This window comes from Hippocampus zosterae, chromosome 4 (genome assembly GCF_025434085.1).
Source record: "Hippocampus zosterae strain Florida chromosome 4, ASM2543408v3, whole genome shotgun sequence".
NCBI lineage: Eukaryota > Metazoa > Chordata > Actinopteri > Syngnathiformes > Syngnathidae > Hippocampus > Hippocampus zosterae.
In genome coordinates this window covers 18,065,210-18,089,919 of record NC_067454.1, presented here as the reverse complement: position 1 = coordinate 18,089,919, position 24,710 = coordinate 18,065,210, and the positions used below count along the sequence as shown (strand labels likewise).

General features: G+C 42.9%; 1 protein-coding gene across 5 annotated transcripts; it reads left to right on the top strand.

Annotated features, from left to right (window-relative positions):
* The first annotated feature begins 1,674 nt into the window (after window positions 1-1,674).
* sema6dl (sema domain, transmembrane domain (TM), and cytoplasmic domain, (semaphorin) 6D, like) lies at window positions 1,675-24,574 on the top strand. Of its 5 annotated transcripts, none has more exons than XM_052063705.1 (20): window positions 1,675-1,916; window positions 7,867-8,035; window positions 8,899-9,010; window positions 10,049-10,109; window positions 10,327-10,389; window positions 10,490-10,591; window positions 12,781-12,871; window positions 13,154-13,273; window positions 13,548-13,636; window positions 14,991-15,208; window positions 15,319-15,450; window positions 16,015-16,170; window positions 16,704-16,877; window positions 17,212-17,352; window positions 17,541-17,618; window positions 17,700-17,758; window positions 18,285-18,341; window positions 18,785-18,967; window positions 19,782-20,023; window positions 21,042-24,574. In XM_052063705.1, exons 2-20 carry the CDS (start codon window positions 7,912-7,914, stop codon window positions 22,164-22,166), a joined length of 3,327 nt encoding a protein of 1,108 aa, XP_051919665.1. In that variant the 5' UTR covers window positions 1,675-1,916; window positions 7,867-7,911; the 3' UTR covers window positions 22,167-24,574. The 5 variants fall into 5 exon arrangements, with proteins under 5 accessions (XP_051919665.1, XP_051919667.1, XP_051919668.1 ...); XM_052063706.1 differs by lacking the exon at window positions 1,675-1,916 and adding an exon at window positions 1,977-2,680; XM_052063707.1 differs by lacking the exon at window positions 18,285-18,341 and having other exon boundaries at window positions 1,676-1,916.
* The last annotated feature ends 136 nt before the right edge of the window (window positions 24,575-24,710 follow it).

Below are 24,710 nucleotides of genomic sequence, written 5' to 3'. Positions count from 1 at the left end.
GCGCCCTCCTCGTTGTTGTTTTCATGTAAGACGCCTGACGACTATGTAAATGTAGGAACCAAGAGAATATTCAACATTGCAATGTTGACAGTATAACAATGTGTTTATTTTCATGCTCTGCAGTGCTGTTGTCCTTCACCAAGGACAAATTCAAACACTTTGAAGATCAACGTCCAAGCCTTTCATGTGGATGTGGTAAATTCCTTATTTAATTTAGATGAATTTATATTCTAGGACCAACCTTTTTTACCAGTACTTAGCAAATAGTTTCATTTTTATATCATTAAAATCATGCTAGGTAAAAACACACAATTTACGTGTTCCTCGAAGTAGAACTAGACAGTAATTACTCAGTCAAAAAACTTTTAAATTACAAATTGACTGGTCTTCAAACCCTCAAAAATGTCTTTTAAGTTTAAATTTCAAGAATTTCAAGCTAGTGTACCTTTTTTTGGCAGGGGGATTGGGGAAGAAAGCTACAACAGTAGAAATTTCGCAGCATTCTGCATTGATACAGTTCTAAAACCACGATAACCAGAGCTAAACTCAAAGCTCATTGATAATTGGAAATGACACTCCTCATGATGGCATTTGGTAGGTATCGAGTTTGATATTGAGCTATCTATCTATATATATATATATATATATATATATATATATATATATGTATATACGTCGGTATCTCTCCTTCTTGCAGCGTGGGTGCAACAGTCTCTGGCTGAAGGAGCTACCAAGTGCTTTCAGGGCGAGCTGGAGGGGGTGGGAGGGACTGGCCATCATAGCTTTTAGCTTAGTTAGCATCCTTCTGTTGCCCACCTCCTCCAGAGTGTCACAAGCTATATTGATAATATGATGGATTGATATTATTGAACCCTCATATCGGATAGACTCCAGCACCCCCTGCTACCCTGTTCAGGATAAGCGATGGGTGGATATCAATTTCTCAAATGCATTTGACTTGACCTATCTATTTTTTTTACAGTACAATACAATACATGCTGATTTATATAGCGCTTTAACAACAGCGGCAGCTGTAACAAAGCGCTTAACATCGTATCGTCATGTGTGGAGGTTGAAAAAGTAACAAACTAGCTATTTTTCCAACATAAGGAGTTGAAAGTACAGCTATGTGTTTTCAAATACTGGGGCTCAAGACAAAAAGTCATCAGCAAATTACATACTAAATTACAGCCCACCTGAAAAATCTACTCAAGAAAAATAATATTTAGTGCATCTTTACTATCCACCCTCCACTACTAATATTTAGTAAATGGTCAAATAAAGTTAAAGCACTATTCTTATTTTAATGGTTGTCATCTTTAATTTGCCTCAAACTTTTCCGCTGCACTTTGAAAATATACTTTCGCCACTTTCATGGTGCTTTGCTAAATTCAGTAAGGGCTTACCGCTATCTCTTCAAATCCAAACATTGCTAAAAGATGTTTTAACTAAGCAGTAGCAGCTTGCTTGAGCCTCAGATAGACTGAAATTAGTTTTAACTAGGAGCAGTTGCTGACTTGAAGTTTGGGGGGGGGGGGTGAGCTTTAACACAGGGGGTGCAATATGGGGTCACACAAGAGGGAGGAGGGGTGTTTTTTTTTCCTTTCTCGCTCTCCATCTCTGACTCTTGGAAAGAGAGGAAGGAAGCCAGGAGCGAGGCAGAGAGGTCCAAAAGCGAGAGAGGAGGAGGGCTGGATGGTGGGGGAGGGACTGGAACAAGAGCGCTCCTTATTGGCGGGCCGTGGATCTCTCCCTGCGTGGATTGACCGAGCTCGGGTCAAATTACACCATTTGCCGTGTCTTCTTAGTTTGTTTTTCTCTCAGCCAGGAGAAGTTGGAGCGACGCGCGATATATTCGCCTCGTTTTCTCTGGGATTACTGCATGTGGATACACAGTCATAAAGCATTCAGATGAGGTGAGTTGTTTTCGCAGAAATGCATGCGCCTATTACTTCACTTTATCGCTGAGTGAAAGTCGAATTAGTAAACGGGGGGGACTGTGGAAGTGAAATAATGCATCTATGTGCAATTAATTGTTTACTGTACAGAGTAAGTGTATACATTGTGACGGATTTTTAACTGCTGCTTTTTAACGGGTGGCTTTGTACTGTAACCGCTTGGGTCCTTTTGGACGCGCCTCCTTTGTAAGAATATTAACTTCTTTGAAGCTTTGTCTTTGATGGTCTCTGAATTCGTTTTTTAAAGGGCTGAATCAGTTACCATTATTTATTAGACTAAATGCACCCGAGCTGTGAAGTGAAGTGGCTTTGCTAGTTGCGATTCTCTACACCAGTGAGTTGATGCTTTAAACCTCTTTTATTTTATAATTATATGATTACTATTGCATACATGTCCAAAGTTATTGGAGGTGCTGCTGCGGGGGTGTGTGAGGGGGGCAACGACAGTAGTTACTTCCACAGGAGAGTGCGGTTGTCGTGGATCTGCTTTGAGCATCAGTCGTCACATTGAAAGGGGCCCCGGAACCTGGACGAAAGAGCCCCCAAAAATGTTTAGATAAAGCGAACGGAGCCGAGAAACTGGATTTAAAACGTTAAAGGGTGTCCGAATGGAACTTAACATAAGAAGAATCATACACGCTGGGTCTTTTTTTCCTTCTTTAAATGGATTACCAGAAGAATATTCGGACATTCGGGTGGATTGCTCCGTTCATGAGCTTAAGGTAGGTTGCCCAGATATTTAAAACAAATCTGTTCTGTGTCGTTATCGTGCTAATAGAAATTTTTAAGATTTATTTAAAAATTGGCCTCTCTATCCGTTACTTCACCGGCGGAGAATAAATACGACATTGTGTCGTTAAAGGGACTTGGAGAGTGTTTTAACAATTTCACAGTGTCCAATTCATTCGGTTTTTACGTGTTCATTATTTTTATATTAAATCATTGAAGTGACCCAATTAAACACAAGCACCCTCTAGTTGGTAGTGTTACTGTTATCTCTTTGCTCATTTATATCTCTTTAAGGTGCCTTTTATTAATTGAACGCCTTGCACTTCTCTATCGCTGCCGGATAATAGAAAAGCTCCATCACTGTTGTCTCTCCTCATGTGTCCCCTCCTCTTTGTTGTCTTTTGTATCCAGTCCCACATGTGGACACTAAAGGCTGGTGAAAAGATTTATCACGGATGGAACTTTGAATGCCTTTACACCCCAGGCTGGACAATACAAGTGTTTGTGGCTGTGCTGATGCATGGATGTGTGCGTAAAAGTAATTGAGAAAATAACCCCTCCCAAATTCGGAACTACCACTCAATGTATGAAATGAATGAACGTTCGAAAGAAAGAAATTGCGTCGGCCATATTTGGTGAACAGACGTGTTTAATTTTTTTGTGGATTGAGGGATTGGTGTAGAGTGCTAAATTATCTGTGAAAATCTGCCATTTGTAGGAATTAAGTCTAGGATATGAGCCAAAACAGCGCTCAAACTGCTTATTCTAAATAGATATGAGCACCCGAAATGTGGAAAATATGAAAACGTTCTAAGTAGTATTTTTTTTCTCTTAGAGTAACTCCCTCCCAGAAACATTTTACCGTTCTAGTTTAGACAATTACGAACTTGATGTCGGCAAAGCCATTTCAACCAACCACGGGTTTGCTGAAAGCTCAGCTCATTGCTGTGCCTCAATTCACCTCACTGGCCACCGGGTCAGAATTTTGTGACCAGAACGACCACAGTTAACCTCCACTACAGCCAGATGTAACCCGGAACAGCAACCATTAAACCCTAGGGTTCTATGTTAACAACCTCATAGAGGATCCAAACTACAGCTTGAAATCAGAATCATTCAATGTTGAAAGGACTGGGTGATAAAAGTTCCACCAGTCAACATGTTTATATGGTTTGCTTTGTTCCTTCAAAGCCCCTTTTGGTTGCTCCCAAATGTGCTCTACTGAGCAGAGATGGGGCCAGTGACTGGGGGTGGGGCCCCATTGTACTGGTGTGGCCAAAGCCCCCCTTTGTTTCCTGGTCACACCTGCAACTAGGCCCATTTGTGCACGCTGCTGCCTTGTGCCTGTTTCACTCTTCCTCTTGCAAAGGTTCACAAGAAAAAGGTTAGGGTTACTTTACAGGGGTATGGTCCTTAAAAATTGCGCGCCCAAACCCCTCAAAAGTGAATCCAGGTTGTAGTAATAGCTTAGGCCAGGGTCACTGAGACTGGAGTGAATATATACATAATAATCACTCTTGGGGCAATAATGTGATCATCTGGCCAATTCTCATGTGAGGCTACATCCGGCCGGACAGCTTCCTTATTTATGCTGTATTTTGCTATACAGGCATGCCTCCTAATAAATTCACCTAGGTGTTGCTCTAGGATGTCTTGCAGGATCTTCGTTGCAAGCTCTCGGCCAAAGATGTTTCCCTTAGTCAGTTGTTGATGTTTGAAGTTGACAATAAACCTCAACAAAGTGGCGCATTCTTTTGCAGCCGCAAGTAAAGACTGTTAGTGATTTAAGTGTTTGTGGCAAAGCATTCGGCCGATGGGAAACCACCTTCGGATGCAGCTACAATTGTGCAGTGCTACATCCAATTGACTGAGGTATATTTTAATGTCTAGCTGAAATACCGCCATTTCTTCACATGGATAATTCATTGTGAAAAGCTTTGGAAATTGTTCACGAAACACCGAATGCTGTAAAGTGACAACATTGTGAAGCTTGGCATAGCTCAGGCAGACACCAGCTGTGCCCTGTTTGTACCAGTCCTCATTTTGAAGAACTAGGATGAGTTCACTTTGAGGAGGTTTAAATTGTTCCGATTGGACTCGTAAGCCTACTGTTTCCCCCAAATTGGTGCCCGATTATTTTCCTGCTGGGGTTTTCTGCACCCCTCACATTTAGAACTGAGGCACGAAACGTCACACACCAATGTTGTTTGCCGTCTTTATTGTGAGCACCAAATCGGACTTCCCTGCAAAGCAGCAACAACGGTGCGGTCGAAGAGAGGTAGTGGCTGACATATGCCAGAGAAAAGTGCAGCACACAAAGAGAATATGTGTTAATCTGTCATTTTAGGATCATAACACTAAATCCTCAGTTTTAACTACCAGAATTGGGCTAGAGACCCCCTACACCAAATCCACCAGATCCCCCAACCCCCCCCCCCCCCCCCCCCCCCCCCCCCAATCCAAGCCCCGATGCTAAACTCCATGAGTTTGAGCCAACAATATCAGCGGGGAAGTGTGTGGTTGTGGTGCATTTGAAAAGCCTGTAATAACAGAGGTAGAGCGAGGCAAAGCTGAATGGCAGTGAGTTGCGTGACAAGCTCAGCGTCTCTGGGCTTGTTTGAGGCCTATATGTACATGCACACCACACACTCTAACTGGAGGGCAGGAACCAGAGAGTGCAAAGGAATCGTCAATAGAAAACATTCTGGGCTCACTGGAGATTTGGAAGTAATTTTAGATCGCTGACCTCTGGGTGTCTTCTGTTTCTGTTTTACATTAAATGAAAGCCATTGCCTCTACAGTACAGTCCGGCTATAATGGTGCTGAGCTATCGTTAATTTCCAGTTTAATGGCTTAGTTTGTTTTGGTTTTTTTTGTTTTTTTTTTGCAATAAACTTGGAGAAAGTACGTCTTCTGTAACCTGTGAGCACACCCAAACTCGCCTGTGATACAAAGCTTATAATAGCACCATGGAATTGATATTCTCGGTTTCTCACTTTACTTACTTTTTGTGCCGTACGTCTGATTCCTCTTGTTGTGCATTCGGTCTCTATTCCTGTCTCGGGTTTTGGCATGCGCGCATTTGTCAGTGAGCACATTTGCGAGGTAGTAAAAGTACACTAGATGCTTTTAAGGAACGCCAGGGCTTTTGCTTTAAGCGAGGTCAGGTCGGTCATCACTTCTCATTTAGATTGAATTGTTTCGTCTCTATTGATCCTGCCAGCCAGCACGGGGATTTGATGGCGTCCACATTTAAGGGAAATGCTCCAGCATCATGTGTTTGTGAGCTGTACACCAGGCTATTTGACCCCAGACAATCTCCCTAGTTTGTCAAAAACATCAAACTCTCCATTTCACTGTTAAGTGGACTAATGGAGATGAAGCACAGCCTGTTTCAGGTCCAGCATTACTCATAATGACTTAGCTGTTTGGAAGGCCACAATGTCCCACCGAGCACAGAATTGCCACCATTACACACCGTGAATGACTAAAACACACTTACGGGGCGTTCCATTTCAGCCTCACTTCAATGTTTCCCAGGTGACACACTATAAGTTACCAAACCGAAATTGGATTATTAGTGCTTGGAAAAATGTGGTCGCTTAATATCAACATGGAGTATTCGAGGCAATTGGGCGCACACGAGGAAAAAAGCTGGCATGCAGATGCTTTGTTGGTCTACTTTTACACTGATTTGGGTCCTGAATTTAATTATATAGGGAGCAAATATAGAGAGGTTTCCACATGACTGTAGTGAAACAGTGAGATGGTCTGCCCTGCTTCCTGTGTGGATCAATCAAAGCACTAATGGCCTGGCTTTGACAGACTGGAGCAGGTGTGCTTTGGGCTAATAGAAAAATGAATCATTACTATTTGTGCGTGTGCACATGCATCGGTCTTTGAGATAGATCATGTGAAAGGATGATGATGTATGTACTCCCAGTGTGTGGACCCCAGCATGCTCCCAGCTAATCTATGCCTTTGCCTGTGTGACGTCTCCGAGTAAATTGTTTATATCCGTTCAGGCTTTGCCCACATGAATAATTTGTTTGCCTTATAAATATTTAAAATGTACACTAATCATTTAGAGCCAGGGCCTGCCTCTAAAGCTCTCGTCAACACATTTCGGACAATTGAATACTACCTACAATACATTATATCCATCTGGTTTAGTATATCTACATTAGGATGTAGTGGGCGGGGGGGGGGGGGTACACCCACTGTAATTACTCCAATGTCAAAACAAGTGAGCATGGCTTTGTCCTCATAACACTAAGATGGAGTGAATCACTGCAGTGCAATAAAGCGCTTTGGCCCCAAGGAGAGACTGCAGCACTAAGAGCTAACAGAGCGCTTAATAGAAGTCAGCTAAGGGCGGAAGAGATGGCGCACTGGTGATGGTGATGAAGTCGCAATGAGCTGATCAGCGATGAGCTTGGCCCCGGACAAACCAATCAGGGCACAGATGTACAGAGTCAGCAGGGCCTGTCGTGCTTCTAGCAGAGTGGACTTCCGTTTCACCAAACACACACTGAGACACCACGCCGGACTCTTGGCTGACCTTCTGTTAGTTAGCAGATGCAGAGGAAGGTAGAATGGGGAAATTTCCTGCTCTGCCACCCTCCAATGCTCAAGATAAGGCAATGTGTGTATTGCTCACAACCACAAAATCTAATGCTAGCTTTAGCAAATGCACTCAATCAATCACATTTATTTCCAGACTCAAGGTCAATGCATAGACAAACAACAAAGTATAATAACAAGAAAATATCCAAATAGGCAGTCTTAGCAACAGACCCTTGCTGTAAATAGTCAAAGTCCGGGAGTGACTGCCCACCCAAAAAGTCAAGTCAAGTCAACAGGATTGTAAGTTCCCAAAAATGCCACAAGATAGTGTAAAGCACTTTTCCCCCCTGTTAGACAAGGCTATGGTCTAACTTAAATAAACTTGGTGGTTGTAATTTAACAATATGCTTGTTACAAAGGTTGTTGTGGTAAGGTGCACTGTCATACAGAGGATGGTTACTGATATTTTGGTGAGCAAAATGTATTCCATGACGAGAAGATGTAGTTGTTTTTCTTCTTTTTTTTTTTTTTTTTTAACCAAGGGGAGATGGTGTACATGCTTTATGTCTCCAAATTTGAGTAACAGAGGAATGTTTTTTGTGCATGTCTCCAGGTAACATCTCCACTAGTGTGAAACAGGAAGTGTATGTGAGGAGCCATGGGCCACAGAGCCACACTTTTGCTCAGTGAGCTGCTGCTGCTGCTGCTCACAGCCTCGCGCACTCTCCTCGCAGTCAGCTTCCCCGAGGACATTGCACCCCTGGATGTCGTTGACGCCCACTGTGAGTTCACACGCCCGCACACAACAAACACAAATACACAACCTCAGCAGAGATGAGTCGCGATTATAATGACTGCAGCGTCACTAAAAACGCAGTAACAAATATACACCCTCTTGTATTTTACCTGCAAGGTGCCTTTTATCCATAAGAATATACTATATACAAACCTACAAAGTTCATTTTTTGTTTCGATTAACAATCTGTAATATCTAGCAACATAATGCTGAAACACAACTAACGACTAAACATTTTAGCACTCTGAATAATAACCTTTGTCTAATTGAATTTAATTCACAGTAAGTGCAGTAAGTAGAGTGGCACTCAATGGAGCGCAGCACTCCATCAAGGTTGAGCAATCTCATTGTCATTAAGGTTCATACATTTATACACTCCAAAATTAGGCAAAGGGATAACTATTAGAGAGAGAGAGAGAGAGAGAGAGAGAGAGAGAGAGAGAGAGAGAGAGAGGAGAGAGAGAGAGAGAGAGAGAGAGAGAGAGAGAGAGAGAGAGAGAGAGAGAGAGAGAGAGAGAGAGAGAGAGAGAGAGAGAGAGAGAGAGAGAGAGAGAGAGAGAGAGAGAGAGAGAGAGAGAGAGAGAGAGAGAGAGAGAGAGAGAGAGAGAGAGAGAGAGAGAGAGAGAGAGAGAGAGAGAGAGAGAGAACTTTTTGAGCATTTATTCAAAGTGTTTTGGAGTCCGAATTTACATTACCCTGTATGTAAATATAGTATTAGTGGACCTAAACTTCAGCATAACATCCAAATCAGTGAGACACATTGAATAAGATTTGTGCATACACAACATGCCAAAATCAGCAGTTACGTTTAATATAACAAGCAATGTGTGTACACGGTTGCATTTGCAGTTTCACGGAGGTACCCTGTGTTCAGAGGCAGGCCCTCTGGCAATGAGTCACAGCATCGCCTCGACTTTCAGCTGATGACCAAGATACAAGACACGCTCTTCATCGCTGGCAGGTATACTGAACGTGCAGATTCTCCTTCGCACATCTGCCCACACCAGTTTACTAACCTGCACCTTGGCATGTAAAAAGCGGCGATTGGCGGAGGGGAGGGAAAGCTCTTAGTGTTATTGGATCGTTGGCTTGTAGGCCACCATCTCATGTATGTGGTCGCTATTGATCCAGCAAAAGCATCTATCAACCCAGGCTGATGCTCTGTCCAAGATTTCTTGGCATCTGTACGTTTTGTTTTAGTATTTACGAGCACTGGGATTAATCTTACCACCAACCACTAGTATTGTAGTAAGAAATCACCTTGACATCTACAGTATAACTGCCCCCCCCAACCGTACCCCCCACCACCCTCCTACTGTAATCACAACCATATGTATGAATGGGTCAGGTAAATCACACTGCCAGTTGAGAGTGCTCACATAATGTTGGCTGAAAGTGAAGGCTATTATTGTTCCCAGTTGGGTGTTGCGCATTTGTCATAACTGGCACATCATCAAAACAAGAAGTGATGTCATGCAAAATACAGAAGATATTCAGGTTTTAAAGCCAGTTGAACAAAAAGCAGTCTTCAATGGGGAAGAATTATCCGTTTCTATTCTCTTTTACACAAAAGACTATTATTTTGACAGATTATTTTGTTTATCATCGCCAGTTGAGGAGGAGTGCTTAAACTCAAGATCTCATGTTACCACAAAACCAAAACTTGTGTTTTGGGATACTAACGAGTTATATCAAATCAACAACAGATGTGATTTTCCAAGGATGAGCGCAATTCTGAACAACAAAATAATCAGTATAACAATGCAAATGAGCTCATTACTATGCATCAGAGTCCCTGCAATTATACACTATTAAAAACAAATAAACTATGGCACTGCTAATATTAGAGCACATTTCATGGAAATGATTAGTATTTGAGTCTTTAATAAAAGCCCTGGATACGTCTTAAGATTTGAATTATATATTTGGTCATCTTTTAAATGTATTCTTTGTTTTTTTTGCATCACTGAAATTGCGTATGTTATGTTGCTGTCCACAGAGATCAAGTCTACCTAGTAAGTTTGAGAGAATCCTACAGGAATGAGATCATCCCTTACCGGGTAAGATTCTCACCACAAGCTACTCATTTAAACTACATACGCACACGTGCACACACACGCACACACACACACACACTCACACACATTCATAACAGACTAGATTTGTAAAATGAGAGCTTTGAAAGGAGAGATGTGAGTGTGTGCATTCCGATTTGTGCACGTGCATTTAGCATGCAGAGAGAGGTTAATGTTAGTGCTTCATATTTTGGTTCCATAGAAGCTGACATGGCGATCAGGCCAGGCAGACAGAGAGATGTGTGCCGTTAAGGGAAAACACAGAGTAAGTATAACTCCAATACAGCCCCACAAAAGTTCCTTTAGTGCCACTTAATTACTAAAAGGGAAAAGAAAATCAACACAAGTCTCTTGTGTATTTATAGGATGAGTGCCATAACTTCATCAAAGTGCTGGTTCCCAGAAATGACGATCTGGTCTTCATCTGTGGCACCAATGGCTTTAACCCCATGTGCAGATACTACAGGGTCAGTATACAGTTAATATATTCAATGATGCCTTGTGTTACCTGCAGGTTTTTCACAATACAAGCCGTTATTCAGTCAATTTGGTGCTTTGATTTGTTAGCGCAAACTTTGCATATGAGCACTGTGCACTGGTCGTGAAAAGTTTTTAAAAAAGGAAGATTTATGCTGGTTTTTGCCTTTCACATTTAAAATGTAATTAAAAAATACAACATTAAATCAAGATAATTACACACCATGTCTTTAAAACAGGGGTGTCCAAACTTTTTGCCAAGGGGGCCAGATTTTATGTGGTAAAATGTCGGGGGGCCGACCTTGGCTGACATTCTTTACATTGAACAACAATACTGTTCAACAAATTTTAGTAAGCCAGTCTGTTTCACATTTCCATTTTTATTTTAATTTCAACAATCTTAAGAATTTCTTTTGGTTCATTTGAAACAGGAATTTGAAATATGACATATCAGTCAATATAAACACGGAGTGATGTCTTGTTAACTCGTGAGTGATGCCCTCTAGTGTCTAAATGCTATTACTCATTTAGTGAATGCTATTACTCATTTAGCCACTAGAGGGAAGCAGTACTCTATGAAACATCACTCACCAGTCTACGAGACCTCAGTCAATGCAACACGTGTTCCATTGCGCCCAACCTGCGGGCCAGACGGCACTGATTTTATGACGGGGGCCGAGGGCCTGATGAAATTAGACCGCGGGCCGGATTTGGCCCGCGGGCCGGACTTTGGATATGCCTGCTTTAAAACAACCACGTAGCTTAACCTTTCAGTCCAACAGCCACAGTCAAGAGCTAATGCTAACACATCTATCCTCATGGAAAAAAATATCTGAACACCTCATTTTATTCAATTTCTTGTTCATTTTCATGCCTGTTACCACTCAAGGTGTGTATCGTGTTATTAAGAAAACATGGAATGACTAAAATTATTGTTTTTGGTGGTATAGTCCCAAAGCGATTGATGTATAAACTTATTTTGATTATTAAACCATTAGAAAAAGTCTTCATCCGTATTAACACCTACACTGTTTGGTCCGCTTTAAACAAACCAGAGTTCGTCCCCCACTCTGGTGCAGGTTTGAATACTCTACACACAAACAAATTCTGGTGCGGACCAAACAACCAGACTGAGACCCACTTTTTGAGGTGGTCATAGTGCACTTCCAAATGGTCTCGTGTTGTTTGCTCCAGGTCTGAATAAAAACCACTGCCGGTATCAAGTACAGGATATGAGTGACTTTTTGCGCTGAAAACGCAGCGGTACCTTGCATGTTGTGGGTCAAAGCATAAGAGCACACGCTGTTTCCCGTTGGCACCATTCCAAAATTTGGAAAAATAGCTTTGCAAAACATGTATTGAATGAGCTGCTCTTGACACCCAGAATTATTTTGTTGCTCTAATAAGAGCACAGATATGCAGAGAAAGATTGCAGCACGTAGGAATTGTATGTTTTCGTCTTATTTCTGGTTTTCTGCTTTTAGTGCCTCATTTCTGTCCAATGGGAGTACTGATTATCACACGTGTCAATGTGTTTACTTGCAAAAGGTCCAGTGTGAATACGAATTGCATCAAATTAAAAAAAAACGTTTTTGGTATGGACCAAGAACATTTGTGCCGAAATACACCCTGAAATGAACAAGAAACTGAAAAATGACAATATGTGTCTGTGCTATGACCATTTGAGCACGGATATTTATGAATGTTGGTGCAACACATGCAGACAGATAATGTAGCAACAGTCACCATCATATATTGCTTATCCTCTGCGATGGCCACCTAATATTACTGCTGAGGAGTTGTGATGTTTCCTCTGGCTCCATGTATATCATTCTGTCTGTATGATATTGCTCCCACGTGACCAAGACATCCACACCAGAATGAGCAGGATTGTATGACCAAACAGTGACAAAAATGGTTTAACTCTTTACATTTCATTTCATCATGTAATTACTGTATGTTTTTATGAAGTACAATATTATATAGAGTGCTGTTTTTTCCCCCCCAAAAATTGGCTCACGACAGTGTTAAAAATGACAAGGTGGCTGGTAACACGAAAAGTCTAGGTACCACTGTAACGTGGGTTATTCAATACATTTGACTGGACTCTTTGGACAATTTCTTGTCCATACTTGCTCTGCCGTCTTTCTTGAATTTGTGCGCTTGTTCTTTCCTTCAGCTGGATAACCTCGAGTTGGATGGTGAGGAGATCAATGGGCTGGCACGGTGCCCATTTGACTCCAAGCAAACCAACGTTGCCCTTTTTGCAGGTGAGGGTCAAACGAACCGCCGCCTACACACAGCCACACGATTGTCTTTCTGCATCAGACCTACACACAGCCACACGATTGTCTTTCTGCATCAGAGCTAATGTGTTCCGAGTTACATTCCCATTATGGCCGCGGTGTTTTTGCTGCGGTACAATGTCCCTGCAGCCAAAGCAAGTTGGGTCATTTCAAGCTCTTTAAATAAAAAAAAACAAAAACAAAATAAAAATGTGTGTTGTAGACCAACTTTTGTTGACTGTGTTTCTTGTTTGTCTTGTTTTGTAGAGGGGAAACTGTATTCCGCCACGGTGGCTGACTTTCAGGCCAGTGATTCTGTCATTTATCGCAGTATGGGTGATGGATCCGCCTTGAGGACCATCAAATACGACTCCAAGTGGCTTAAAGGTAAGCGAGCGCTCTTTCACTGCATCTTCACTTTCCTCCTTTCTGGCGATACCACGGCACGGCATGGTGTGCGTCAGAGTCGTTCAAGTTTGTGATGGAGAGCTCTCCTGTCTTGCCTAACTCCTCAGGGGATTTGGCCTGCTCCCTCTCAGGCAATCTAGGTCACCCCCAGTCATATACAGCCTTGTACAAATCCCTGAAATATTCAACATCCACACTGGTGGTGACGATGCAAAAATACTCTCTCAACTCTCTGCTTCTGTTTCTCCCTCAGAACCTCATTTCCTGCACGCAGCCGAGTATGGGAATTATGTGTACTTTTTCTACCGAGAAATTGCAGTGGAACACAGCAATCTAGGCAAGGTAAGAACAGTCGAAAGGCGCTGTTTTAGGACACTGCGTTTCCCAAACAGATGCTGTATCGAAAAAAAAGTCTGAAATCTCCTCAATTCCATTCATTTCTGACACAAATGGCCCAAGTGGCAGTGCCCGCTCATGCGATTACAGTACGCCACATTAGAATAAAGCTGAATTTTCAACAGTCTGGGTTTACTGGGAGTGTTTGCCTGATGTAAAACCATTACACAGTGAGAGGATTTGTCTCCTAGAGAATGCACGGTCAGTATCGCACTCTCTCACTCTCTGCAAGCTAATGCAGGGGCATTAGAATGTTCTATGTTCGATGCCAGCGTCAGATTTGACCAAGGCCCATCCTGAGCTGGTCTGGCTAAACTTGCCTGGAGGCCAACGGTCTCCCATCAGTTTCCACTTGATAAAATATTGCAATCGTATTAGTACTTGAGACACACTTCAAATTTTATGGGGGTTATCGAAATCCGCAGATTATTTGCTAATATCTTGTCGCTACAAATGATGGCTAGGATGTGAGAGAGAGGAGCGACTTTTGGACAGGCCCTGTTTGTACAGCAGTCACACTGAAACTATTTTGTGGTTTTTTTGTTATTGACTGTGATTTCTAAATAACCTGCCGCGGGGTTAAAGAAATTGTGGTGAAACTGTTACTATGCTGCATGCTTTTATTTTGAAAGTTTAACTTTTGACAGGCTGTGTTACGACATCACTGTTGCCCAAGTGTTGCTGAGAATGGGAGGGTTTTGGTCATGAGTTGTGCTTGCAATTTAGAATTTGCCTTGCCATTTCTAGAACCCTTTATACATAACTTATAAATTGCTTCAAATTAAAATACACTGATTCCAGGAAATGGCCGAGTCAGGTTTACTAAAACGAAGCAAATGTATGAAAACTAGGCATTAGAGAATTGAGGTTCCACTGTTAAATGGACAAAATCAATTCACCCTCATGTGCTTTGAGATACCATGGTCAACATTGCTGCCACATACTTGGCAACCAAGATGGCACAACAATATAACTGGATGGAAAAACAGCAGGAATGACACACAAAAGTGCTGCATTAATAAAAATAATAATTAAAAAAAAAATCTAACACACATGGCTTGGTTCCATTAGTCCAGCCATTTGATGTGCTTTTTCATCTGTAGCCTCAGTCAGGGTGAGCAATTTCCACCTAAATTGGTAAGGCCTAAATAAAAGTGTGTATTCTTGCTGGCCGCGTGGAGCTGCAACAGAATGGAGAGATGCATTATTTAGTGCACAGAAAGTGTTTTTAGCAACATTCACTCAGCTGAATTCCACTTCCTCCCGCTTCTATCCCTGCTTAAACTCTCGCTCCTTTTAGGTGGTCTACTCTCGAGTGGCCCGGATCTGCAAAAATGACATTGGTGGGTCGCAGCGGGTTCTCGAGAAACATTGGACATCTTTTGTTAAGGCGAGACTGAACTGCTCCGTGCCGGGAGACTCCTTCTTCTACTTCGACGTACTTCAATCGATCACTGACATCATCAACATCAATGGCGTACCGTCCGTGGTGGGCGTATTCACCACACAGATGAACAGGTGGGCTTTGAGTGTTTAGGGCTGATGGATGGTCTAATTTCAAGTATGGCAGGAGGCTATACAGGGGTAAAGTATGGCCATTTTATCACTGTGCTTCTTCTTCTCCGCAGTATTCCAGGGTCAGCAGTGTGTGCTTTTTCCATGGCTGACATCGAGAAAGTCTTCCATGGTCGTTTTAAAGAGCAGAAGACTGCCGACTCCATATGGACGCCGTTTCCAGAGGAGAAGCTCCCCAAGCCTCGGTAAGGACCTTTCAAACCCTCGGAAAATATCAGCGCAACATTCAAAATGGGATGGAATAAACAATGAGCGTGACCTTTGTGTGGCGCTTGACTCGGCAGCTGCCAACCAGTTGTTCTTTTTCTCATCCCTTTCTTCTGTTGGTCCGGTGAAATCAAATATGTTATACAAAGTAAAAGATCAGGTTATTAGCCTCGACCGAGCGCACACGTTCACCATCTGCTGATGATTAAATAATTAACGTGGCATAATTATGCCAGGATGCAGTTTGAGCCTGTTATCCCGTGTACAGTACAGGCTATTTCGAGGCATGCCCCGTACCCAAGACAAAAAACACCCCATTTCCCTGGTGCATCATTGATGGAGGATAACCATGCATATTATGCATATTTAATGTTTCCGGCTGAGGCCCTTTTTTGTGATCTAATAAGCACCTGCTCACCAACCCTTTCATTTCACTTTCTATCTGCTCCACTGCACATGATGATTAACCCCCTGGTATGCAATGATCACATGGGCTGCTTTTTGACCTTTTGCCCTCTGGGCATGTATACCCTCCATTTTAGACCAGGGTGCTGTGCAGGTTACGGTCCAGCTGCATCCTTTAAGAGCTCCATTGAGTTCCCGGATGAAACTCTGCAGTTCATCAAGTCCCACCCTTTAATGGACACAGCTGTGCCTTCCATTGGGGATGAACCCTGGTACACCAAGACACGTGTCAGGTAAATATCCTAAAACAACATAATTATTAAATCGTATTTTATGTATAAATACAAACACTTTGGTCTTACTTGGGTCGTGTTGTTACTAGTAACTGAGAACTTTACACAGACCAAATATGGTATCTCTTTAGATTTAGTTCAAAAGAGTTACATGCAATATTTATGCTGAGTTTATTAGTTTGTGGTGAACAACTTTTATGGTACAAACACAGTGTGGTCATCTCCAGTCGTGCTTTTGGAGATCCTAAACATCTGTTGTTGTGAACCGAATGACAAACCTGAAACTTTGTGACAGAGTAAAAACCTGACAGATACACTGATACCATTTTTTTCAGACTGAGAGTGAGTACAAATACTTGAATTTAAGCACTCGCCGATACAGATCACTAATACTTAGTATCGATGAATGGTAGTGGTATTGGTTTGTGCCGTATCATAGTCATTGTACTTTTTCTTTTCTTTTTTTTTTTTTTTTTGGTACAACAACCTGCATGAATGCATCCGTAAAATAAATCCAATCCAATGTGTTCTAGGTACAGGCTGACTGCGTTGGCTGTGGACAACGAAGCGGGCCCGCACAAGAACTACACAGTGGTTTTCATCGGTTCTGAATCAGGAATTGTCCTCAAGGTTTTGGCAAAGACCTCAGCCATGTCCCTGAACGACAGTCTGCTTCTGGAGGAGATAGACGTCTTCAACAAAGCCAAGTAAGGCATTGTGCACTTTTCACCCGCTTTGTCTGCTTTTGTTTTGGTCTCGCTTTCTCTTCTCCTTCTGCCTCATGGCTGAGGAGTCAGCAACTATTAACTGGAGTTTCCTTGTGCGGGTGGTGGTGTCTGCCAGATTTCTACTCATGCGATGCTTGTTTTTTTATTTTTTTTTCAATCGTTTATTTGGGGATTTGCACATCATCATTTGCATATGTCAAATGTTAAAGGCATGTTAAGGTGTGAGAGAAAAGCTTATCCACCCGATTAAATCTTTACTGAAAGAGTAGACACTAATCTGATGCACCTCGATTCGCCTTTTTCCCTTTTCCAGGTGCTTGTCTAACCACGACGATGATAAGCGCGTCCTGTCACTGCACGTCGACAAAGACGCACATAGCCTGTACGTAGCCTTTTCAAGTTGCGTCATCCGAATTCCCCTGAGTCGCTGTGAAAGACATTCTTCCTGCCACAAGTAAGAAATGCCCGAATGCACATTTAAATATGCCTTTGAAGCTACACATTTTGCTGTTTTGCACCTTTTCTGTTTAGTTTTGTCCTTTCTACAAGGGTTAATGTTCAGCAAACCGCAAATGATTACTCTGGTCTTCGCAGAATGATTAAACGTTTCTGATTTCCGTCTGTGTGTGTGTTTTGGACTAGGTCTTGCATTGCATTACGTGATCCCTATTGTGGATGGAGACCACAAGGAGCCTGTGAGAGGATAGAGTCCGGTCTTTTGTGAGTTCATGCTCCTGATTTATCACAAGATGTCTTAATTAAAGTCGAGATGATAGAAATTCTCATTTGTCTCGATTTCAGGACGGGCTACGAGCAGGATATTGAATTAGGAAACACTGGCCACCTGGGAGACTGTCAGGGTAAGAGTCATCTTCATATCACTTCATCTATCCTCTGACACATAAATACACTGACATACGCACGCACACCCACACACGCACACACACACACACACACACCTGAGCAAACAATACGTACTCATCTGCACACCCACCCCAGTATTCACACCAGTAACTTGTCCGTCTGCATTTGGTATTAACGGACACGTCTGCATACAGCGAGTACATGGCTACTTGTAACTAATGCTGCAAACATGGACCTATACATTCAAGGGTCATGCTGAGATGGTGCAAATGGCAGAGGCCTTAGTTCTAATAAGTGGTGGCCATTACTGATTTTCTTTTGAAATATCTGCCTTGCCAAATATACCAACTGACCATGACCCAAGCTGAACCTCAGTATTGATCAGAACCAGAGGACCTACTTGAGAAAGATAATGAACTCAGCGAGTGCTTTGTATATTTTATTCAGTCGCACTCAAAGGGGTATTATTTGAAACTTCTGAATTCCCTGACAATAATGTATTGTGCTTTTGAATTCTTTTAGCATTTTTGGGCACTACTTCAGCGCCAGATTACAAATCATTTGGTGACCCTACCTCTGGTTAGTTTGATCTTTTACTCAAATGGTTTACTTTCCCTTGAGTTTAGCATCTCTAGCCCTGTCTTGGCACCACTCATTCATTGTCATGTTTTACCAGCGAAACGCCCCCCGTGAATGCCACCTGCTTCATTTTTAACTGTCACAAACAAAACCCATTTGCCAGGTCACATGACTGTCTCACTTCTCACTCATCACGCCCTGTCCCGTTCACTTCCTCCTGGCATGCTCACCCACCAAAGCATCCGTACTGTTCTGAACCAGCTCCTCTTTGAAACTCTGTATCCTCTCCTTTGTCCCTCTCCAGTGTTTGGAACAAAAATGTGAAAGCCGAATCATGATTTACTCCAACTAACTTTTCAAATTCCCATCGCCCATGCCTACTAACCGGGATGATGACAGTATGCTTTACAAACCATTTGTTAACAATTTGTTTGTCACCACAGACATGGAGTTTTCATCAGCACCAGTCACTGTCCCGCCCAGTGGGCCCATACCTCCCCCAGTACTCATTCCCACTCAGAGCCCCAGCTCTGGGCCCCGTCCAGAGCTCTACGGCTCAGGCTTTGTGCTGCAGGATGACCCAGCCACCTCTCATTCTTTAGACTCTCTCCCAGGGGGGCAAGAGGGTAAGGCCCGCAGGGAGCCAGCCAGCATGCTGCATTGATCTGATAGCTGCCGGCCACTGACAATGCACGCCGTGGCTCACATGTGCAAACACTTCACATCCACACCGTGGCAGCTATCTAGAATAGATTGGAGTGCTACGTTTATATTTCATTTTCTTTCACTCTATAATTCACTATTTTCCCAAGCTTTTCTTCTTTTATGATCCTTTCATGTTCTTTTTTTCCCAATCTTACATTGATTTTATTTGCAGAATAGACAAGCTAACATTATTTCCAATAATAGTTTACCCTGGCTGGTAGATGATAGACTGGGCCTGCACTGCCGCTACCCGATGGTGGCCACAACCCGACGGTGGCCGCACAGTGGGTGAACTAACTTTCAATGTCTGTGGTTACTAACAAACCTCCTGTAGAGCATCGACTATTTCAGCCAGTGAAACAAAAACATCCTATTGCTCCTTTGACCAACTTCCTGCTGATTGATTTCTTGGTCGAAAACATTAATTCAGCTGTCAGATGATCTAACCCTCTGGGGCGCATGGATCCAGGAAACCAATCCTTTCTTGAATTAACAAATCTCCACTATGGATGGTGTAATGTACATGGATGCCTAATCACCCCTTCTTCATATGATCTATTTGCAAACGACTGGGTACACTGTTTGAGGGGAGATCTGAGAGAAGAAACTCATGCACGGTTGTGTTGGAGCACAAACATGCACATGTCTGCTGGCGAAGTGGGGGAGGAGAATGCTTCACTGACCACTCGACATATCGCAGCAGGAGGTTAACCCGTCCTTATTGTTTGTTTGTAGGTGTGTGGGATATACAAGCAAGTGAAACCAGCCAGATGGTCCACATGAACATCCTGATCACCTGTGTGTTTGGTGCTTTTCTCATGGGCGCCTTACTCGCCGGCCTGATTGTCTTCTGCAATCGGGAATCATTCATGCGAAAGCAACGGCGTGTCCACAAGGATGCGGAATCTGCTCCATCCTGCTCGGACTCTGCTGGAAGCTTCGTCAAGCTCAATGGCCTCTTCGACAGTCCTGTAAAGGTACATCCAACTCTTTAGATAAAGCGCTGCCTGAAGATATTAATTACATGACTTGAGGGTTTTTCGAGATACAAGCTGTCTTCCGGATGAACTTGTGAATGCTGACTTGAGATATGAGTGACGTATAGGGGCAGTGAACTCAAGCAACGTCACAACAGACAGCACTTGGGAAAATAGGGAACACCCAAAAAAACCCGGCATTCAAGCTGTTTATTGCCACTCCAAGTTAAAGTTTACTCTCAAATTAAACATAAAACGAGCCACATCATTTTACTTTCAGACTATTAGGTTAGTGAGGATGATAAATATCGATCGGTCAGCCTTTGCGTTCATTCTCCCTCTTATGGTCATTGTTTATCATGTCTCTTGGACGGGTGTAATGGTTCAGTGAATTTTGTTGTTCTGTACTCGTGACATAAGCAATTATCCTGAATTTGATTGCATTTGATACCAAACCTGCAGTATGTTGTGGAGCTACCAACCTTTTAAGCAATTGAATCAACATAAATGGCACAGTGACACATTTAGACAGTTAATAACAGTACTGAGTTTTATATTCTTTATCCTTTGCCAAAAACAACAACTAATATTAGCGCCCCAGAGGAGCTGAGGCGTCTCAATGAACAGTGTAGCCATCTGTCTTTTTGTCTGACACTACCCCAGGAATCCGAGGCGGGCACAACAGAAAGAGCAATACAATGACCATTATTAAAGTGATGCAGTATGACAAAGAATGGTTTAATTCTGTTCTATTCTGTTGTTAATGTATGTTTTTATGAATCCTCTCTTCCCGTGCAAAATACACTTTTACACAAATTTTGCTGGGTTTTGGAGTGAATGGCAGGAACCAATTAATGGCATTTGCATTCATTTCAATGCGAAAAGATGCTTTGCGTGTTTTAATTTACAACCATGGTCATGGACCGAATCTCGAAGCACCAATTTGTAAAAGGAGGACTTAAAACACTTCACTGTTCTATTCAAATATTCTTACTGTTTAAATTTTTCTTGTCCACAGGAGTACCAGACCAATGTGGATTCTCCTAAGCTGTATACCAACCTGTTGAGTAAAGACTTGAAAACACCCAACGGTGACACCAAGACCATGATCCTGCGGGAAGGTTGTTCGCCCCCTGAGTTGGCTGCTCTGCCAACACCCGAGTCCACTCCAGTCCTTCAGCAGAAAGCCCTGCAGCCCATCAAAAACCAGTGGGAGAGGGATCACCGGAAGATCAGTGGCCCCCGCAAGGAATCCAATTCGGCGGCCAAGAGTTCTCAGTTTCTCCTTCCTTCGCCTGGTCCTCCTAAATCCAATTCCCACCATCCTCACCTGGCCCTGGGTCACTCCCACATCCCCAGTGCCGTCGTCCTGCCCAATGCCACACATGACCACCCATATCTCGACAGTGGAGATGATACTCTGCCACATTCTTCTGAGAAGAAGCTGAAGAATCCGGAAACTAAAGGAAGCAGGAAAGACCAGAAGCGGTCGGTGGACGCGAGGAATACACTAAACGACCTTTTAAAACATCTCAATGACTCTGTGGCCAACCCTAAGGCCATACTTCACGAGGCATCGGGGCCCCGCTCTCGACAACACCTCACACTGCAGCCCATGGAGGAACTCACAGAACTACCCCCGAGGGTGCCAAGTCGCGAAGCCTCGTTATACTCTCCTTCCTCCTCCCTGCCGAGGCATAGCCCCACCAAGCGGGTGGACGTCCCCTTGTCCACCAGTCCCACCACGCCAACGGGCAGCCTGAGCATGGGGGGAACCTTGGAGAGACCCAGAGGGGGCTACCAACTCCAAAGGAGTGCTTCTCATAGGCACTCCTTGTCCACTTCAACCAACGGGGTGACTATGGGGGTATCTGTGTCTCGCCAGCACAGTATGAACAGAGGGGGATATATGCCCCCGACGCCCCCCTCTAGACTAGATTCCCATGTTGGAATGATGGGGGGCGGTATGCACTCGCCCAACCCTCCCTCTTTATCCCGGCAAAGCAGCTGCAGTGGGCATGGCTCACTCCCTCATACAGGACTTAAAAGGACCCCATCCCTAAAGCCAGATGTGCCCCCGAAACCCAATGGCTTTTCACCACAGACTCCGCAGATGCGAGTGGTCAATAAGTACAGCTATTAGAAGAGCACCAACACGATGGCGTGAGCTCTCAGCCTTGACAGTTATAGCTTTGAGCCCGGACGGCCCGGCTACGGAGTGGGTTGACCCCCAGTGTGTGTGTGTGTGTGTTTATCAACCTGAGGTGTGTTCCCCTTTAAGTGATATGCACTCACACTTCAGTTAAAAGGGAAAAAAAACACGCGTGCGGCCAAAGATATTCCTCCGATGTTTTTCATTTTCTTGATTTCCATCCTGCTTGTCATTCGGTGGACATCGGTGCATTGGTGTCACCCGTTTTCACAAGTTAGGCACACGGATTAGGATACCAGTGGCACCAGAGTGTCTGTCTGTGTGTGAGGTACCAGGTTGGAAACAGTGGAATACTTGAAGAATGGGTCTCATTTTTCACTGCCTTTGAGCACTGTCTTCCCACTAATGTGAACTCAACAGAGCTGTCAGCTGTGCTTTATGCAAGGCAGCAGAGAATAAACCTAATATTAGTAATTGTTAGGTTCAATGAAAACAACAACACCGGACAGCAAGCATACACAAGAGTGTAAATGATGACGTGTGTTTTGGTCATGTATGTTTGCATCTGTGTGGGCCGATGGGAATGAAGGCCGAACACGTGTTAAGCCTTCACACGTCGAGAACGGTGCCATTAAGACGATGCTCCTTAAAAACCATCTAAGACCTAAGTCACTGTCTCGCCGAAATGTGTTGCTTCGGTCTTCTCAGACCTAATTTTAAACTAAGCCTCAACCATATTTTTTTTTTTTCATTTTCAAGGTGATACGGTTGAGCTACTTTTAAAATGGTCACACTGGGTTGTCTACTCGAACAGGGACTCTTTACTCACTGGGATATCCTCAATACATTTGCTGCTATTGGTTTTAGACCTAGCTGTGTGTGTTTGATACATATAGTGCTGTACCAGAGTGGGATGACCCTAATATGGGTATGCACATCTTTTGTTTTCATTCAAAGAGTAGCTGATAGGCACCATTTGAAAAAACCAAACGCATCGTCAAAGACTGATCAATTACCCGAATCCTAACCTCAACTTGTTGGAATCATACTGCAGTTTTATTTATGTAGCAAGAATGCATATTTCTCATTCAACGGACTTCATAACACAGATGAGCCGTGTTGCGTTTGAATTGGGGCATTTTCTTCAATAGTGAAACAAAACATTTCTTTCTCCAACAACCACAATGTTGGTGACATTATTAGACTGACCTTGAAATAATACATGACTTTAAAAGCTCATTTTACCTTCAGTGTTTGTTCCAATGCCCGTGTTATCAATACAGCTTCCCTGTGAGTGGCCAATGTACAATCAACACAACATTTACCAATGTGTCCAGATAAGTCATGCTGGGAATGACAAGTTTTTGTATATACAGTACTTAAATCCTATAAATAAGGAATAAGCATATTTTTAGGCAAGCGAACATGAATCTGTGCATTTTGTGCCTTATTCTCGTAATTATCGACCACAGTACAGTATATTATTGGCAATGTCAATAGTTGTTAGTATGTTATTGTCATTTACCATCTAAATCATTTCATAGGCCAAAACGTGTCGAAAATGAACTACCTAGTCATACCTGTCGGTCACAGTCCTTTTGTGACCGGGTCCTACGCAAACGTTTTAAAAGGATGGGCATTGTGGGTGTTGACGATGTATTAATCCACCACACAGAGGTGCCATGCAGAGAATGTATTTTTGACAGTGGGATGTACGCTGTTCAGACCTTGCACTGTGGACCAGTCGGCTCAATTCAGCACATCCTGCCCGCGGCCAGTGTATTAAAAATGGTGGTCAAGCGAAAGCCGTTAACCATTCGAATCAAATTCAATTGAGTTTTTATTGGTCAGCAGGGATAACTTGAGGAATGATTTCATTTCACAATCTACATGAGTGACACCTAACCTAAATATCAGCTGCCTCGTTAGCCCAAAGCCACATTTTGTTTACATGTAATGATTGTATGTAAAGACTTCATTCCTGCTTGTCAGCTAAGCAGTATTTGGGCTCAGTCTTTTTTTTTTTTTTCGTTTTTTCACCTGCAACCTGACATCCATTCAACATACACTGCTTAACTGCCTTGTACATTGCAATATGAATTCCTTCTTCAGTTGCAATCTAAATTGAAGCCTTTAAAATTCATTTTAAGCTCTTTTTATGTGCAGAAAAAAACGGTTTTGGTCATGCCATTTAGATTTAAAATGCCATGCAACATGGCGATGCAAAGCCAGGTGTATATATTGGATCTCCAGAGTATTTGAGCGTGTAGATAATGTTTTGAAGATGTACTGTGAAAGTGTAAATAGTAATGGTCTTTGTATCATATTTTTTGTTGACTTTTTTTTTTTTTAACACGGCATGTATAGTTGAAATAAAACATTACTGCACAGAGATAAAATGTAGAAGTGGTTTGTTCATTTTTGGTTAGATTGGTTAGAACGACCGCCTCAAAGTTCTGAGGTTGGGGCTTCGGCTTCTATATGCAGGTTGTTACAAGAGTGCTTGATGTAAGTCCTGAATGCACACTGCCCCAT